Raw genomic sequence first — 19,599 nt, forward strand, 5'->3', positions numbered from 1 at the left:
ATTTTCCGTCGTTTTGATAGTTCATGATACTCATGAACAGATTGGAATGCCTCTTTGAAGGTTCTTTGGTCTGAAGCCCAGAGCAAGATATAGAAATACAGATTTCCCAATCAACATCCACCCATTGAATGAGGGCCTCATGCCATATATAATACTGGGTTCTATTCTTCCAGGATCGCCGTAATTGTTCTAGTTTGTGTTAGTTTGGGATGGATTCCTTTGATAATGGGCTACGAAGAGGGACAACTGTTTATATATATTCAAGCAGTAACTGGATACATCGCTCCACCTATATGTGCTATATTTACATTAGCTATTTTTGTTCCAAGGGTTAATGAAGCAGTATGTATATTTCTCAAGTCACATTTTACGAATGGAATTTTTTCATGTAACGCTCGAGAAAATGCAATGCAACAGATAAAACTATAATGCATACATATTAGTAAGAGCTCTGGCTGCTCATCCTGCGGACATCAACAATCCACCCCATCAGTAAGAATAGTGTTGAAAATGGGGTTTAAGTATCCGGTATAAGACTATGCATATGCACAAGGTAATATTCTATAATAGGAAGTATATCAAATGGACCGAGTCTATCTCCACGTGTTTCGAATGCTTTTCCAAATCAGACGATCTAATTTTGGAAACTGTTCAATGGTCCATAGATATCCTCTGTGTTTGATGATTAATGCTTTCAATTTCAGGGTGCTTTTTGGGGTACATTAAGCGGTCAAGTGGCAGGGATTATACGTTTGATCTTAGATTTCGTGTATCCATCACCGGGTTGTGGTAAAGAAGATACTCGACCTATCATCGTGTCTAAAGTTCATTTCACTTATTTTTCTGGTCTCATTATAGTCATAACCTGTATAGTTACATTAATTGTTAGCTATTGTACTGAAGCACAGCCGAAAAGTGAAGTGAGTACATCTCGATTTTTATGTCTTCTTTAGTGTACCAAAAGGCGTCCTATTCCGTATACCTCCACATCGTGATATATATTGATTTTAAATTCTTAATAGATATTGATACACAACGTAGTTCCACGATAAGTTACTGATATAAAATGAATTAGCATGATTCCTTGACACTTATGAAAAAGCTTTAGATCTTTACTTAATGCATGTGGGATGCACAAGAGACAATTTTACGTCCTATCCAAAAGACTAGATAATGTCAATGTCACGTACCAACTATCTGTATCTGCATACAAATGTTTCAGATCCGGGGACTAACATATTGGAGTGTAAGAGAGATGATGGAGGAAGATGAAAAAGAAGAAAATACAAATGGTCCAAAACCTAAATCTCTTTTAAGTAAGATTTTATGCTTATCTTGGTATTTGCGACCCGATCCGGCTACTAAACGTGGGCAATGCTGTATGCAAAGAGGAATAATTTGCATGGAAAGTGGTAGCATTATATATGTCTATTCCTTGTCAATTTTTTATCGAGAGGGCTTTGAAGTAGACGGTATATATAGTCAACGAGATGCATTTTCCATGTCAGCTCCTCCGACTTTGATCACTGACAGGGGATATCCTGGTTGAAGAAAATTCTTTTACGATGTATCTCTGTGTCCGGATCATACGTTGGAAAAATGCTTAGTTAATCTCAAAATTATACACTGAATGCGTTGAAATGAAATGATGACTTTGAATAATTATTTATTTATAAATATTCAGGTATGGTCCATTCCAGATGTTGCATTTATTTCGAAGACGTGTAGTATTTTTATCTTTCTTTTCTTTTAGATGAATTTGAAATCAACGAAGGAAAGGATATAGATGTTAAAAATTTAGTACAAGCTCCATACTCCTTGAAGATAGAAAAGCCATGGGGGTTTGTTCTGAACTTAAACGCTATTATACTTCTAGCATTTTTTCTATTTTTATATGGATTTTTTGCTTAGGTTGTAATTAAATTCAGAACGTATTTGTTATTTTTATTTTCATGATTTCGATATTGAATAGAGGAGAAAACATATACTTATATTATTGCATTCAAACTTCGTCGGTCGGTAAATCAAATTTTACCGATTATTTCTATTTGAATTTGACTATCAGCATCAAAATAGTACTGGTAGTTTTAGAATATTTTTGCGTTGATTACAAATGATCAGTTTTGTAGGTTTACCACACTTGACTTCCCACCCTCAGTATTTCAACCTGGAATGTTTTCAATTCTGGCATAGTAAAAATCTATCAGAGCAACTTTCAAATTGATAATACGTGACTAAGCTGGTTATTTTCATCAACGATAAATCATTCTGAATACACCATTACTATTTAGATGCGGATATTAATTTCACACAAAAATAATTGCCAATTTCACTTTTCGGACGAAAGTGAAAAGTCAATTTCCAAGCCCGGACATATTATAACGTAACACTGGATTGTGATTCAAATTCACTTTGAAGCGGTCGTCTATTATTTTAACGATTCAAAAATGGTTACTTATACATACAATAAGTTGTGACACATAAACATTTAGTAGACAGTTGTGCCAGTAGTTCAATACTGTAAACAAAGACAAAGGCTTTCCAGACGCTAACGCGAATTACACAAAAGAGTACAAAGAATAAAGCCCACAATTCAACCAATTGCACATTTTGATATGAATTAATGAGTAAGAATATACGCAAATAATTTCAATAATTTTTTAACAACTTATATAAGTATTTTCCGCGAGGGAATGATCAAGCTTACTTCCTAAATGGTAGGTGAGAACATTTCTCCTTACTACTGGTGGCAACTGATCAATCCGCAAAAAAAAACATTGCAAGCAGTTGCTCGTCCTCGAGTTACCACTAGATCTCATATTCGCTCATCCGGTCGACTGTCGCGGATCCATTACGAGAATTATTACCTGACCAAACCTTTATCATCAGTAACAATATACTTCAAAGAATATAATTACAGTTAAAGAAGGATTGAAGAATAAAATCGTGTAATTTGACTATCTATTTTGCTTTAACTTAATGGGTCAAATAGGATACCCAATAAACGATATTTAAAGTTGTGAATGCCACAGGAAATAAAATCCGTGAAACTTTGTCTATTTTACTGACACTGTTTAACCCAAGAGCATTTCGAACGTGTCTTTTAAACTTATTATTTCTTGTGTTCATTAAACACTTTAGAAATTTTCCTAAACACTGGACACAAACCGGGCAAAATCCATGTTTGACAATAGACGAAGTTCTTCTTATATGCTGATTTTGTTGGTAGCTGTTTTGAAGTTCAATCTGGAATAAGAAATAGTAATTTTTTGTGTTGGTCCGTAGAGTATCCAAAATAGAGGTACGCTTTGTACGAAGTCCAGGGTCTGGTCGTGGGATTAGAAATAGAAAACCAGAGTATTTTATGAGACACCGAACCGTATTTTTTATCAAGATCTAACCAACTACTTCCACGTCAGCGAACTTGCTGAATTGATAAAGGAATGGAATGGTAATATTTCTGCTCAAAGTAGGGCCATTAAGGATATAAATGGTACAAACAAGTAATAATAAAATTTAGAGTACCTTCTCTTCTTCGTCACTTTCATCACTCAAGGCATAGCCTTCTTGTTTCTCCGCGATTCCATATTTTGTAAAATGATGAACGCCAGCAAATTGAACTATTGATGCAAACACGAACAAGAAACACATTGCAACGTACACGTCCAAAGCTGTACTGTACGACACACGAGGCAAATCATCTCGACTGTCCAATGCTAGAAATGTCATGGTTAAAACCGTCGTTGTGCCTGGAATTACGCAAGATTTAACATAATCTGTATTCATAACAAATTAATTCGATAGATTGGTTTTATATTTGTCGGACAAAGCGTTACCATGTTCATCAAAAGTGTAATCGGGATTAAAAATAACTACAAGTAATGAATGAAGTAGTTCAGAAAAGAGTATAAATTTTGTATAATTTGGCAAATCATTGGAAATTAATGGAACTTCAGAGAAAGTGCCCTACCTAGCGCAATTCTATCTGAAGCCGCCTCCCTGTTAATCCAGAAAGATACCCAAGATAAAACAACCAATAAACAACATGGTAAATAGACTTGAATAAGAAAATATCCAGTGTGTCTTCGTAGATGAAAATTAACCGACACAATAGAATGTGGAACTGAAAGAAAAGTAAAAGGAGGCTTTATATAAGAGTAATCCAAAACTATCCTTTTAAATTCAAACTATTTAACATAGTTGTAACAACATCCTGTCGATGTCTTTGGTGTATTGCATCAGATCTATTGTAAGAACTACTGAGTACTGTTTGGTTTGTTAAAGTACATGATTTAACTTATTCGGGCCAGTTACGAGGTACTGGAGTGACAACATGGTAGCACTGCTGTGGTGTTGTTCCATGGGCCTGGTGTCTTGTCGGGAGAAAATCAAATATATTCCGATTTGTCTGCATCTGTGGTAGAGTTAGGAGCTGAGGACACAAGAGAAATGGGGTAGTGCTTTCACTGTTCTTTTTTTTTTGGCAGGGTTTTTGTTGAACTCTATGATGTTTAGATATTTTTGTGATATTTGGATGCCGTTTTAAATAAGTCAGGTCACCAAAGCTGACTCGCTCACCCAAGTAAAGGGAAGCAACCAATTTATAAAACCTAATATAGTTCAACATTACTTGACACATTTTAGTGAAATGTAAATCAATGATCGCTTGATCCAAATTTTTACACATCGACTCTGCAACGAGCTAAGAATCTCAGTCGTAAAGAGATATCTGGTATCCGTGGAGAATTATTATTCTATACCAAATACTGTAATTAATTTACATGAACCCAAACTGAACTCCTGAGCTTATATCAAGTATATAGTAAATTCATAAAGAATCCAGTATATAGTAAATTCATAAAGAATCCATACTCACCACCCTTGAAAATTTCTATGAAATGACCAGCCTCGATATTGATGAGATCAAATTGTGACATGGTCATACCGCCCGCTATAGACACCGCCTTTAAATCACCATACCTCCATTCATAAAATACATCAGATGAACCATAAGCAACTGCAAGAATTTGTAATACAAAGTTACAAAACCTCATCAGAAAGACAAAAATAGCTCAATTTAGAATTGTATTGACATTATCCTTAAACAAATCTTCAACTTACTATTAGAAACCTTGCAAGATTTATACCATGAGCTATACAGTTTCCTTAAGATCTCTATACATATATCAGACTGTCAATTTATATTTTTCGGGTGCAATAATCATATCTTATATACATATACTTACAACTTGCAACAAATAAAGGACATTTCTGAGAATCCATAGGAAATTTTTCTAAATGCATCGGACAGGTTGCTTTAATAGTTAGTCTGAAAATGTTATATAAATATGAGTAAATTTAATTTTTTATTTGATTGAAAAAAGGAGAATTGTCAAACATTTGTAATAGGGTGAAAATAAAAAATGTTCGTGCGTATATAATATTATAAAAATGCACATTTGTAATATTTTAGTAAATTGAAATTGTGATATTGTAATAAAAAGAATAGGAAATAATTTTTCGTTAGTAGCATTGTGATACATTTTCGTACAAAAATAAAATATGTTCGTACCTTTGTGATAAATAAACACTTCCGTTTGCTGACAGCCTAACGAATTTATTAGGTGATGTTATCATATGAACATACGAATGACCACCATTTAAAAATACCGTGTCTGGAAACCATATTCTGTTTAGCATCTTAACATTCAGTGTAACTTGGGCAATAGGTTCAACACTAGCATTAAAAGACAATCGCTGATCAGTCCAATACTGCCTAAAATAGCAGTCCATAGAGTAAGCCTGAAAAATACAAGTAGTTTATTCCACCTGTGACTGGGATTTACTGAGTTTAATATGAAATATAAATCCGACTATAATAAGGGATTTTAAAATTGACCCCCAAAAAATAAAATCTGGAGGAAATCTTTCTCACTGATGAGCTTTTAGGTTGGAGACTGGCAATTTTCCAAAAAGGTGCCAATAAATGATTGTTTAAAATTAACTTATTTAATCAACAAAGGATTGTATTCTGAGATTCAAACTAATTCTGTCATACATGTTTCCATCTTGAGCACATCACTTCCATCGATAATTGCACAAGAAGTGAACTTAGGATCTGAACCACAGCAATATTTATCATCATTAACTTGGGAAAATTGTGTTGTGACACATAAGGTGCTAGCTTAAAGTAATTGCTGTCTTGTAGGTACATTCTTTACTTCTACCAGCCGATAGAACTCTATATTGTCTATCTATGGTACTTTTCAGAAATAAAATCCGTCAACTGGTATTCCTTCAACTTAGCGCACTGAGTCTGCTATCAGCAATCTTATCGTAGTTAATCGATCATAGCGCTCTGAAAGTGATATCTATTGGCGCAGTACGTAGAAAACTCAAATTGAGCTCTATCAGCAGATAAAAGCACATATTTAGACAAATAAATCTCTTTAAAGCTAACTGTTCAATGGTGTAGGATTCCGTTGAATTAGTGAGGATATCAAGATGTCCGTAGTGCATGTGTGTTTTATGTTCACCGCTTTAATGACGACGTAAAGGATTAGACGAAATAGTGTTGATGTGTTGTTTGCGTGAGAAATAAGTCATATTTACATCCCAGCTTTTTAAAGGATCAACAAGTCAGTCGTTACATTATCCCGATTAAGGATATAAAAACGAAATGAGAATAAAGTCAATACTAAAATCATTACTGTATTTTTAAAGGTCATACATCAATATTCTGAAAAAAAAACAGGCAGAACAGGAAAAGATATGCCGCAAATTTAGCATGGATGCTTGTGTTTTGATGATGCCATTTTTTATGTTAACTGTTCACAAATACTTCGACAATTTCATTTTTATGACCAAGAATAACGAGTGTGACGAGTAATTTGTTTCTTGGCATACTTTGCCTACTTATTTTCCAACGTAATGACGAAACAGCAAAATATTTTGCCGCACACTTAACAACATCGACACAAATCGCTTTTACTTACTTATAATCTATTGCAATGTTAAAAAAAAAAATAGAAAAATTCTATACATAGGCATTCACGTGTAAAATTGGGAGTTTCAATGACACAAATACAATGTAGCATGAAGAACCGTTCATAAGGCAAATAGCGTTATCGAGATGAGTGTTATCTTTAGTTCTAATGAATCCATATGAGCTTCAAAAATTATGGCCTTTTATTATTTGCATGATTTACATCGTCTACAATACTACCAAAGTCTTGCATATCTTGAACACGAAATGAGATCTCATATATAATTTATAAGCTACAATTATCATCTGTGAATGTTTCCCGACACTCAACCCAAACACTGATCTAAATATCATTACATGTTAAAAACAATTTATATTACCATCTTCTTTTCCGATATTGGACCCATACTTCTGACCATAATATCGGTTTTAACACGAGTTGGTAAACCTGCAAAATAAACTAATCCCAGTAAGCGAAATGATGAATAGAAGCCACTCTTACGTTGTATAGGATAGACGTTTTGGCACTACAATATGAAAATGATTTTTCACAAGCCTTTTTAATGAATTTTTGTAAGATTCGATGCTAATGTATGTATTTTTTTTTATCTAAATTTGTCCTCTTCGTATATTTTATAAGTTTCAATTCAACTGAACAACTTCATTGTACAAGAGATATCTGAAATATGAGGATCATTCTTCGCTAAAAAATGAAAATAAACCAGTTATGCGATACAACATTTGAAGAAATCTGCATTAAAAACAACAACGGAAGAGTTACAGAGTCAGCATATTTCTTTATTATGGACAAATCTTATCGTTATTTTTTAAAATCCGCTAACAGACCAAAATGACGTCAGATTCTGGATTATTTTTTCTCGGATGTCAAAAAACATAAGACACCAGTTGAAAAATTAGAATTTCTCTAAACCAAGTTACCCGTCTATAATGATTCGTGGAAACCTTTGAATCCTTGAAAGAGATAGTCATTTGTTAAAGTAGGTGGGATATCATTTGTCAATCTGGTGTCTGAGCCGCAAAATCGACGCAGATGGGGACATATTATATGTGTATAAGGAAAAAAATTAATTTTTGTTCACGTATCTTCTCCAAGTTCATTACATTCATTGGCCTGTTCATACATTGCAATATGAAACAAATTTTGTACAACATTTAAACAGATAATACTCAATGTGAAGTTTACACAGAGTCTATAGTTCTAGCCATTTCTATGACTTAAAGTCTATTTAATCAAATTAATAAGACAAATATTCATTGACGATAATATTAGTCTAGAATATACTAATCATTTGAAATTAAATTACCCAGACTATAGTGCCATAATATCCTTTACTTTTCTCTTTATTTCAATTTAATGCCCAATTAAGACTAGGACAAAAGTACCTTTTTCTAGACGAAAGGCTTAATAAAGTTCCTCATAAAATTTCAAAGAGTGGGAAGAAATGAAATATTTTCTGAAAGGCAGCAAGGGTCTCTTAACTTTGTCTGAACTTTAAAATACCTTAGATAAGATAGTGTATTAAAACATTTATTGTAGCTGAAAGTTTTTAGAGGTAAAAAGGTATTATTTAATCATTTGAACATTGAAGACCATTTTCTAGACGTTATTATCCTAACGCATAGCACGAAGAAATTGATTTGCTAAAAGATGAAACTGCGAAATTCCGTGAAGCTGGGAAAGCCCATTGGAACGAGACACTGTATACAGTAAGACCAATAGGACTTAATATTCACCATAAGGAATATTGTTCATACCAACTCAAAGCCTTTAAGTGCATAGCAAACTAACTATTGACTAACACCCATTCAGAGGATCCAAAGTAAAATATCGAGGGTTTGTAGTAAAAAAACTAACCAACCGATCGAGATTCCAGATGGCTATTAATTTCTAAAGGAGTATCTGGGAGAATCAAAAATCTATTATGAGGTTTTCATAAATGGTACATGCATCTAAAATGTTTCGGAACGAAACTCTACAATTAGCTACTGCAATCCACCACTCTACCTCTAAACAGAAAAAAGGCATACTTAAAACTATAAAGCGTTACCTCCAAATCCTGGTCGAAGTCGTTTGTCATAACCCTGAAGTAAGCGATCTAACAGTTCGGATGTATTCTGGCCAGCAGAACTCTGCCATTTAGATGTACCCTGCACAACACACAATCTGAAACAAAATATACATTTTTTAAATTCTCAGGTGCCTTACTTGGAGTAATAATAAAAACTAATTGGTGCCTTCTGACATAGTCTATTCGCCAGGGATGATTGGGAGAGGATGGTGGTTGTTCTTGTATAAACTGGAGAAGGGTTGAGCAACTCAAACTTTATAAAATGTGGCCAACTTTCCATATCACCAGTTTTCTGGTCGACTCCTTTTCTATTACTCTAAATTCAGATCCTGCGTTCTGTGTTAGCCGTCTTCATAAAAGTGCTTTGACTTGATTACAGTAACCTTTTGATAAACTTCAATATTTGACATAAAACGCAACAATCTGAACGCAGGGGCATGTGTGCCGATTCTGTGATCAGCTCATTATCTTTTACTGAGAGAGTCCTGATCTTGAAAATATTTCCACATATATGTATAGTAATTTTAATATATCATAAAACAAAATTCTTGAAGATATACCGAGGCAAAAACTTGCATGCTATAAAGACGAATATAGTACGTTACATATTCCGAATATGAACAGTTAAACATTAATGTTTAAATGCATAACACTGTTGATCAATAGAAGATTAAAGAAAGCTTTTATCGCCGTTGATCACGATTGCATATTTTTTATATCATCTGTTTTGAAACTATTTGGTAAACTTGTGAAAGAGGCAGTCTTAATCTTTAAATCTTCGGCACTCTGTAGGGAATTAAATACAATTTGAGCAGCGGTTATGGGGTCCTCAGCATAACACATGGTCCAGATAAAGGAAAGACATTTGTTCTGAAATATATTGTAGTGTTTAAAAACGGTAGTAATATTTTAAAATTAGTGTCCAGGGTAGAGTTGGGCGATAGAGATTTTTTTGTATACTTATTTCTATCACGATAGGTTCATAAAAATTTCCGGAAATATACTCTGTAATGTTATTAAGTATCCTGTTTATTGTTTTTGCTTAAAAACTATTTGATAACTGTCGTATAAGGCCCGAGATCTAAGACACATTGTCAATTTTAATGTTGACAGGGCAATGTAAGCTTAACAATTTGGCCACAATGCTTGGAATTTTAGGTTGTAACATTGCGGTTAAGCAATGTTACAAAAGCACAGGTAGGTTTGGGTTATTTCAATCGGATGCTGTACTACGTTCGTCTACCAAAGCCAAAGGTATCTAGGATTGCATTGTTATGCATATAATGCACATTGTGATATTATTCCCTTATAGAGATATAGGTGCTGTAACATGTAAAGGACAAATCATACAGATACAGGTGCTGTAACACGTAAAGAACACATTATACAGATGTAGGTGCTGTAACACGTAAAGAATACATCATACACCAGGTTGAATTTCTGACAAACCTTTACGAGATGCTACAAACGTTTCCCAATGAGGGCTTGCAAATACGTTAACAAAGTACGCTGCGATAACTACATAGCCCAGGTTCATAGTAAGTAATTATGTAATGACAAGCCTTCATGGTGTCATGATACAAATTTTAATCTCGAAAGTTTTTCGAAAACTGATCAGCATAAAACTACCGTATGAATTTTATAATAATTTAATGAGGTTGGTCAACCGGTTTTCTCCTCATATATCAACAATTCTTTTTAAGATTTGTCAATACTGCTTCATTCAATTTGCGACGGGTAGCTCGCAACTTACACGCTTCCGTACGTTTTTGGGCTCTGGTGGAGTATAAGGAAGAGATGATACATTGGTATTTATATACCTGTTAAATGATGTTAGTAAGACTGACATGGAAAAAGCACTCAGTAAGCTCCTTGTGTTCAAGGATGTGACAGTTAAAAATCGTAAAAATATCGGACACTGCCGTTGTCCTAGTTGTATTTTGTCTTATGCGCCTTATAGGATATTGCAAGTCTTAATTAGCCAAGAAGTTACTTCGATTTTATTTTCACTATGTGAAATGATAGGTGATAGGTCTGAATAATACAACGTACTTACCTTAATGAAGGAATTAAAAACACAACCCAAGTAACCCATTTGGTTATATTTCGCATGATATTTATTTACCAACTAATACCACTGTTAATTTCACTTATAAATTCAATTTAAGTTTTTTAGCTGATTATCCAATATGTATGCCGACTTCATATTCTTCTTCGCCAGAATTTCACTTTCTAAATTAATTTTTGTCTAGTCTGTGAATTTTAATTAGACATAAGATATAATGCGACTTTCATGTTTTTTCTTCTTACACTTTCTTGCTTTTTGATGTAAAAAGAGATAAAAGTTTTGTATTTTTATAAGCACATTTTCTATTTGAATAACCAGCACTGTACGTAATTATAACGTTATATTCCTTACATAAAATTAGAGACAAAATGATCATCTTTTGTCGAGGTTTCTATCGTCTTAAAACTCGCATTCATTCGTGCTTTAAATTGAGAAGACCAATACTAGTAATCAATCGTGAAGCCGACGTATGGAAGAGGTAAGACAAATATTGCATGTGATACGAATACTGATAGAAGATAAGATGTAGGGAAAGGTTGCCGAAGCGCACTAGCAAAGGCATAGTTCCATACACTCAAAATCCCTTACTGCGATTTCCTGTCGTATCGGAGCTGATATAATGATCCATTTCTACTAAAAAAGAAAATTAACTGTCTAGGATCGTGGAGTCATTATGGTTATATTCCATTTCCCAAAGATTTTAATTCATGAGGGGCGGGGGCTGTATTCAATATAATAACTATCGCTTTTCAAACGCCCACATGAAAATGTGGACATATTGCCGTCGCCCTGTCTGTCCGTCTGTCCACATTATTTGTTGTAGACACGATAGATGCCACAGATCTTATCCGATGATGAAACTTGGTATGAATGTATATATTGATGAGATCTCATTTCGAAATTGCAAGCAATTGGATGAACGGTTTCAGAGTTATTGTCTTTGACTTAGTAAAGACACGTCAAATTTGGCTTGTAGGCACGATTGACTAAAGTTTTTATCTGATCTTGATGAAACTTGGAATGTATTTATGTTACATATCATTCAAGTTCTAAATTGTTTACAATCACATGAACGGTTGCGAAGTAAATTGCCCTGAACTTATTAAAAACGCGTCAAGTTTGGCATGTAGGCACGGTAAAGACTACAGTTTCTACCCGATCTTGATGAAACTTGTTAAGCATGTATAATATATATTTGATTGATCCGAAATTGGTAATAATCGGATGAATGATTTCAGAGTTATTGTTGTTGTGTTTACGTCGATGAGATCTTGTTCATTTGAATTTGATGAACTGCTTTTGACTTAAAAATATTTTTGAGACTATTCGAAATTTCATTATAACGTCGCTTAAGACTTAATCATTTCAGACAGCTGGTAAAGGTGTATGTTACCTTGCCTGGCAAGCTATCTTTGTATAATTTTAAAAACGTCAAATATTTCAGTACATCATTCGATACGAACATTTTTTTCAGCTGATGTAAAATAATACTATGTCTCTGTATTGTCTAAAGCGAAATTACATTAATATTATACTGAATTTCGTAATTGCATATTTCAGTAAAACGAAAAATTCAAATGTCTTAGAGTTATATGTGGCCGTCATAGGCCGTGCACTGAGTAGATAAATATCTACGTAAGCCCATCTAAATCCGCGATAGGACAGTTGTTCCTGGTTTCTGGAATGCGAAGAAGTTGGATTCTAGATTTCTTGCAGTCTCAAGGTAAAACTATCCATATTCGAACTGATATTCGAATGGTCGACAAAAAATTATCTTGATGTTAAAACTGTTAAGTTATAGTCCGGAACCAACTTGTACAAAATAAATATTATCCTTGTAATTTGTGTACAGGGACCGAGAACTTCCTGATAAGTAATAGCTTTGTGTCAATTAATAGTAGTGTGTATACTTAGGGAGAAGACAAGAGTATTTTACCAACTCTAGTTTAATTATTAACCTTTTAAATACTTAAATATTCATGGTTTGTAAAGCCCTTGGGTAGATATTGTTCCGGCTTTAGCGATAGCTGTTTTAGGAAAGATTGTCATACTCTAATCTGGGGTCGACAAGCAATAAATAAAATTCTCGGTTTTATGACATGAATTAGACAAATGTTTTTTCTCGTTTGCTTTTATGTCACAGTGACGTTATTTTGAAGGGGAATAAATAACAAGAATGTTTTTTTTTATCTTGAAAAGGATGATGCGTTCTCAGAACAGAACGGACGAGTTTGGTGAAATGGAAACAGCAAAGAACTGTTTCCAATTCTCATAATGGACTCAATTAAATTTGTTCAATGTAAATAATAACCTTCACTCTTCATGTCTTCAAGTCAACTTCACCTTTTTCCTCGGTTGTTGATTACATCCGTATGACTAAAAAGACCATTTTCAACTTATTCCAAAGCGGTGCAAAGGTGTGTTGTTAACGGTTTCTATTTGTACACTACAATTGAACCGTTCCCAAACCACTTGATGTGACTGTAATGTAAATGGATTCATTTGATCGTTGCCTGGTCCTGGTTTAATCGCAACTTTTCGAAAATTTGTTTGAGAGATTCTGTAAGTGTGAAAGAGATGTTTGCCACTATTTAAATTTGTCGGATTTTCAATCGGTAAATGTTGAAGCAACACTTTTTCCAAGTTTTCTATTTGTTGTTTCTTATAATATTGTGAGTTTGTGAGCAAAGCAATTACCCTCGTGATATTTAAATGATAATTGAACAAAGAATGATAAAAAATATTTAATCTTGATATGCCATCTTGCTTGAACATGAACAAGTCACTTGTGTAATATTTTTTCCATCTTAAACAAACTCCGAATGAGTAAGGGAAACATAACATAAATGGAAGTTCATTCCAGAATTTCGAGGGTACGTCATTAGTCAGATGATTCTCCTTTCTTCATCCATTAAGAGCTTTCTTACATTTCAGCTCGACTTATGTAAGCAAAGTAGCAGGTCATGCTCATACTTCCACGACGCCTGATGACACTCTTGAGATTCGGTTTCCCGTCAATTTTTGGAGATAGCTAATATTGTTTATTTGATATGTTCGTTTTGTCTTCTACATCTAGTGGATTTGAAGTATTTTTAAATATATTTTAAAATTCACGCTATCGGAAATTTGCAAGAAGCAGGACATATTTAGAGTAATAAGATCGATTAAATTTTATCTCTAATTGCCATGAGATTCACGTGATTTTTAAATTCAGAGATACAGAAATTGGATGTAAATGGAATTGTATAAAAATGTCATCAAATGTCTGTATCTCATACTTAACTGCAGAATAAATGTAGAATACAAATCTGGACATATTATTACAGCTTTCCTATCGAATTTTATCCGAATTGTGATAATTTAAACAGTTTGTACTTTTCCACCTCAAATTAAAGCAGCCATCAGAGAAATTTTTGTAGCTGATAATACATTTTCGTGTTTTACACGAAATTTACACGTTAAATTATAAAAAATGTTAATTTGGAATATCATATTACAGATACAGGGAATAGCATTTCACTGGCAATTATTTGTCTTCAAAAAGAGTAGACAAGTTAATAATTATCAAATTGCAAATTAAGATGTAGCAGACAAAGCTGGTGGAATTTAGGTAAAAACCTGATGGAAAGAGATGCGCTATGTTTAGACCAATCATACTTTAGTCTCAGAAAAGAGTTTTTTTTTTTTAGCTAAGCCAATCATTAATATTGTTCACAGCTCAACGTCGAAATTTTAGCCTTCAAATCCCAGTGTGTCCAGAATTATGCGCCTTTGAATGTTAAAATGACGACTATAAGTTTCCTAGTTTGAAGTATTTCTAGTACTTCTGAAAACTATTTACATATATTCAAGAGACTCAAATTAACCCCCTAAAATGGCGCACTGGTACCTTTAAGGAATCGGCAAGCCGTCCTATCTTTGATGTACAATTTGTAATGACTATCAGCTTTAACATCAGACAATTTACAAATAAATGTAAAACCATGCTTATCTCTTGACAAATCAATAAAGCAGTCAAACTAAGTCATATGCCTCCAGTGATACTTCTAATCCTCTTTATTTCTTATTCGCCTTCTGTGTAAAGTAACAATTTCCGTTTGTTGCATTTGATTGACGTTAGGCCAACAAAACTGAGAGTCATTAAAGGGGGATAAATCATATAAAGCGACGTCTGGCGGTAAGTAAATATACATAAGAGAATGATAGTAAGTTGATCAGATTTAAAGTAATGGTTAGCATTCAATCCATCAAATTGTATTTTCAGTTATCTTGTTGAACACATATACAGACGTCTTTCATCGTTTGCTGTGTCCCAATTTACAATGGGGCAAATGGATTGATTGAATTTGAATATAGAATATGTCGCAAGTTAAAGGAAAAAATTTTTTTCGGTTGTATGGTCACAGCAACAATTCTGTAAACCTGCATGAAACGTCAACATTTATTTTAGCAAGAAAGAAGATCGAGTTTTCATTCATTCAAGAATCTTGTAGATGATTTCGATGAAGAGTTCATATGAGTTCATAAATTATTTCCCAAATAGTCCAAATCTGTTAAAGTATTAGCGTATTTGAAATAAAAGATTATTTCTTAGCAGAAGCTGTCGTTTGCGTGTGTCACTTCGTCTAGCAACCTATTTTAGTTGTATTTCGACTTAACCAACTGAAAGAAATGGAACCAAAAATCTGTTCAATGATTACATGAAAATCTCAAACACATACTTCACCTATTTCACACATCAAATTGGTGCTTTGAATTAACTTTAACTGTAATGGTATTTCAGTGGCATTTCATTAGTAGCTAAAGTTTTTTTTTTTACTATATGACTTGTGAGATGATTGACTTAAAATGTTCCAGAATAAAAAAGATGTTATATCGAGACAACATTATTTGATAGACATTTCACATTATAAAGAAAGTAGAAAGTTTGATTCGATCAGGAAATGGCATTCTATACATGAAACTTTGAAAAGATGGTAGATTAAGGCAGAAATAATACTAATGCTTGAAACTTGATGAACTCATGAAAACCAATATTTCTGCTTTAATGATTTTAATTTTCTTTAGTCTGGACAATTTGACAGGTCAGATTTCTGTGGCAATTTCATCGAAACACAGACCTTGTTATTTTCATGGAAATAATTGAAGCAAGTGATCAAATCAATTGGTTCGTTACAGACTTATTATTTACACCAGACTAAATGATACAATTAGTTTAGTAAAAAAAACATAATTGTGCTATAAGTTTCTTCACTACCATCAGACTCGTTGATCTGGTGGTATGGGTTCGAGTGACATTAAGAAACCTCTCATATTTTGGAAAACATTTAAAAAATGCAACCATCCTAACCAAATGTCCCTCAAACATACGGAGTGGCGTTGATGAAGTTAAGTAACACCATCTGGGTGCGAAAGATAAAATGAAAAATGGATTCCTCAATAGTTTCAAGTTTGAGCGATGGAGATCGTAATGTGCTGGAAGAACAATTCCAATATTTAATTTGTTTCCCGGAGGTGAGTTTCCACCATCTACGAAAAATACCGACTAACGACTCGAAATTTGAACACAAATCTTGCCAGCCATGGGTGTGAAGTCCGAAGTGAAAAAAAAAGCAGCAAGATTGTTATTGCACAAGATGTTTTAGTAGTGGTAGTTCATTCTCATTCTAATATACCTTTTACATACTTGAGTCAATCTAATTCTTGGACGAATTTTACATACTTGAGTCAATCTAATTCTTGGACGAATTTTACATACTTGAGTCAATCTAATTCTTGGACGAACTGTTATTTTCAGCCAATGGCATGGATTGAACATATCTTTTTTTCGAAAGCTGATATTACTACGCATCATTTATATTAACACATGGTGACAGAACAGACTATAAGCAATTTGATATAAGATCATTATAATGTCGTTGCAAGTCATTTCATTTTAGTCGAAATAATGCGGAAGTAACATATAAGGTAACGACAAGCCATTTACAGACGGTAGTGATTTGGCTTATTAATTGTTCAGTAACAAATTAATCGATGTTTCTATGCTCACCTAATTCTAATTACAGTTCAGTTAAAGCTCCATAATTTGTTCGAAGTGAGAGATAGAGAGAAAAACCGATATATAAATCCTACTCAGAGAACCAATTATCTAGTACACCAGTACCTGTTTAAACAGACTCTAAAGTACGCTGACAGTTGGTTATTCCGACTGTGACAAACAACATTTTGGAGGGGTAAGTAAATTTGTGTACTGAGAGAGGTTAAACGCACGTCTGTGTAGTTACTTTTCCTACAGAATATAGAGGAATTACAAAAAACATTATTGCCAAAAACAGGCTCCTATGATCGAAAGTGACGCTAGTTAAACACAGGTTTTAAAAAAAGAACGTCATAAAAGTAACCAATGTCGAAATGCCCCTCATTTGTGGTAAGGGTGTTGAAGAGTAACCTGCCAGTATTGTCGCTTATAACAGAACCATTGGAACAACCGTGTCCATAATATTTTCAGAAACGGGAGTGCAGTTTCACGCACCCAAAGAGGGCTATAAGACAATATCGACACCATCCTTTGTGCAATGAGAGGATTTTTGCAAAATAAGTCTTCTTTTTTTTATTTTCGAATTTCAATTACCAACATGCTTAACTTTCGGATTTATCCTTCACCACCGAACTCCATACTGAACGGGAAAACAGGGTTACAAAATCATTTTTTAGATCCATGCGTGATCAAATATATATAATATGTATCGTCAACTATATCAACACCATTGTCGTCTTTGTCTACGTGTGACGGAGGCATTACTGATAATAAGTATCTATTGGATGAGTGAAACTAAATTAAGAGTCAGTGTCAGACAGGGTTATATTAGTAAATTAAACAGAATGTTTAACCTACAGACATTTTCTCTTATTACCCAGTGACACTTCAATCTACCGCCGCCTTCTAGTTACAAATAGTATTGATATCATCAACAATATCTATCAATAGTTTACATCTTCAGATCTATCATGTTACCATAACATTTGATCTTGGACACACTTTTTCTTCTAACTAATTGATGATACCAATACATAGTTAATAAGGCGATCGTTAAGAACTGAATTCGGTCACCAACCTACAAAGATCCGTTAAAAGAAATTGCAATAAGGTGTATAACTGCATTGTAATTTTAATTTCGAAAAACATTTTGGCTGGACATTTCCTCAATGGAGAATCTGGTAGTCTCAAAAATGGATGGTTTTCGTCAATGTTTAATACATTCTGGAAGTGAAGTTTGATCCTGCCATAGGTCGAGATAAAAACATTTAAACTTTAGTGTCACTGAAGGGTCTGGACTGGATTATGGGATACCGGCTGCGTACTTGAAAGATCCCGTATCAGTGGGAAATCGGAAGAGAGTTCGCTAACGCTACTGTTCTCTAAAACTTTTTCCTCAAAGCACTCTGTATGTCGTTGTCCGTATTCATTAGCCTTAACTGATCCATATGAGGGCTTAAACGGCAATTTATTTCAATTCATTTCATTCTATTCTGATTTGTGTTAAAATTAGCATTCAACCCTTCTTTTGAAGAAAGAAAGAAACGTTACTAATTTGTGACTAAAGTGCAGATTTTTCTGATAAAAGAAACAAAATGCAAGTTGGAAATTGATTTTACATAAAAGACGATCTAAGCCGATCTGGAATGTAATCATAAAAACATGAGAATTTTCTTTTCTTTCAATTGTCTCAATTCCCCTTGCCATTAACTGTAGGTTCGGCAATGAAAATATCGAATCTTCAAGGGATATTAAACTAAATGCTTCCGAACCAGTCGTAACGTTGTGGATTTTAGTAGAAAACCAACTGAAGCAAAAATCACATAAAACTTTTGGTATGTAATATTGCAGCGTATAAAAAGTTAATTTTCTTTTCATAAAAACCATACGAATTGTAGACTCTACATAAAACCTACTGAAATAGCGATTTAACTTAACGGGAGCGTTCGGTAAAAACAAATTATATAAATAAGCACAGAAAGGCTCGTTAAAGTTATATAAACCTGTTCTCTTTGTTCCACATTGCAAGAATAAAAGCAGCTACATTGGTTTTTAGAACTCAAACAGTCTAGTAGGGTAGCTAAAGGGGACACTCTTAAGGAGAGAGAGCATGGAGTCTGACTGTCTTAAGCAGTGATTCAGGACACTATTTACGTTGCTCTACAAGTTATTAAACTTGAAAAATCCACATGGTATTGTCAAATGCAAAGATATTTGAAAAAAAAACTTGACCTAACTCCCCTTCAAGTCAGTTGTGGGAAAGAATATCTAAACGTGACAATAAATCGTCCACGAACACATAGTGATTGTTTCAGCCTCAGATTTCATTTGCATCATGATCATGAAACATGTGGGAATCAGGCGAGAATTCTCACATTCGTGTTGGATTTGTCGTTTCTTCCAGAATTGGCGTAAACTC

At 33.8% G+C, this 19,599-nt stretch overlaps 1 protein-coding gene across 1 annotated transcript; it reads right to left on the reverse strand.

The window, feature by feature from the left end:
* Positions 1-2,976: 2,976 nt before the first annotated feature.
* Positions 2,977-9,940, reverse strand: LOTGIDRAFT_157371 (hypothetical protein; the record flags this gene model as incomplete). Its single annotated transcript, XM_009049122.1, has 9 exons — positions 2,977-3,246; positions 3,607-3,749; positions 3,971-4,123; positions 4,877-5,017; positions 5,247-5,329; positions 5,573-5,802; positions 7,366-7,433; positions 9,055-9,121; positions 9,917-9,940. The coding sequence occupies 9 exons, from the start codon at positions 9,938-9,940 to the stop codon at positions 2,977-2,979; spliced, it is 1,179 nt and encodes a 392-aa protein (XP_009047370.1).
* Positions 9,941-19,599: the final 9,659 nt, after the last annotated feature.

Source organism: Lottia gigantea (genome assembly GCF_000327385.1).
Source record: "Lottia gigantea unplaced genomic scaffold LOTGIsca_13, whole genome shotgun sequence".
Classification (NCBI taxonomy): Eukaryota; Metazoa; Mollusca; class Gastropoda; family Lottiidae; genus Lottia; species Lottia gigantea.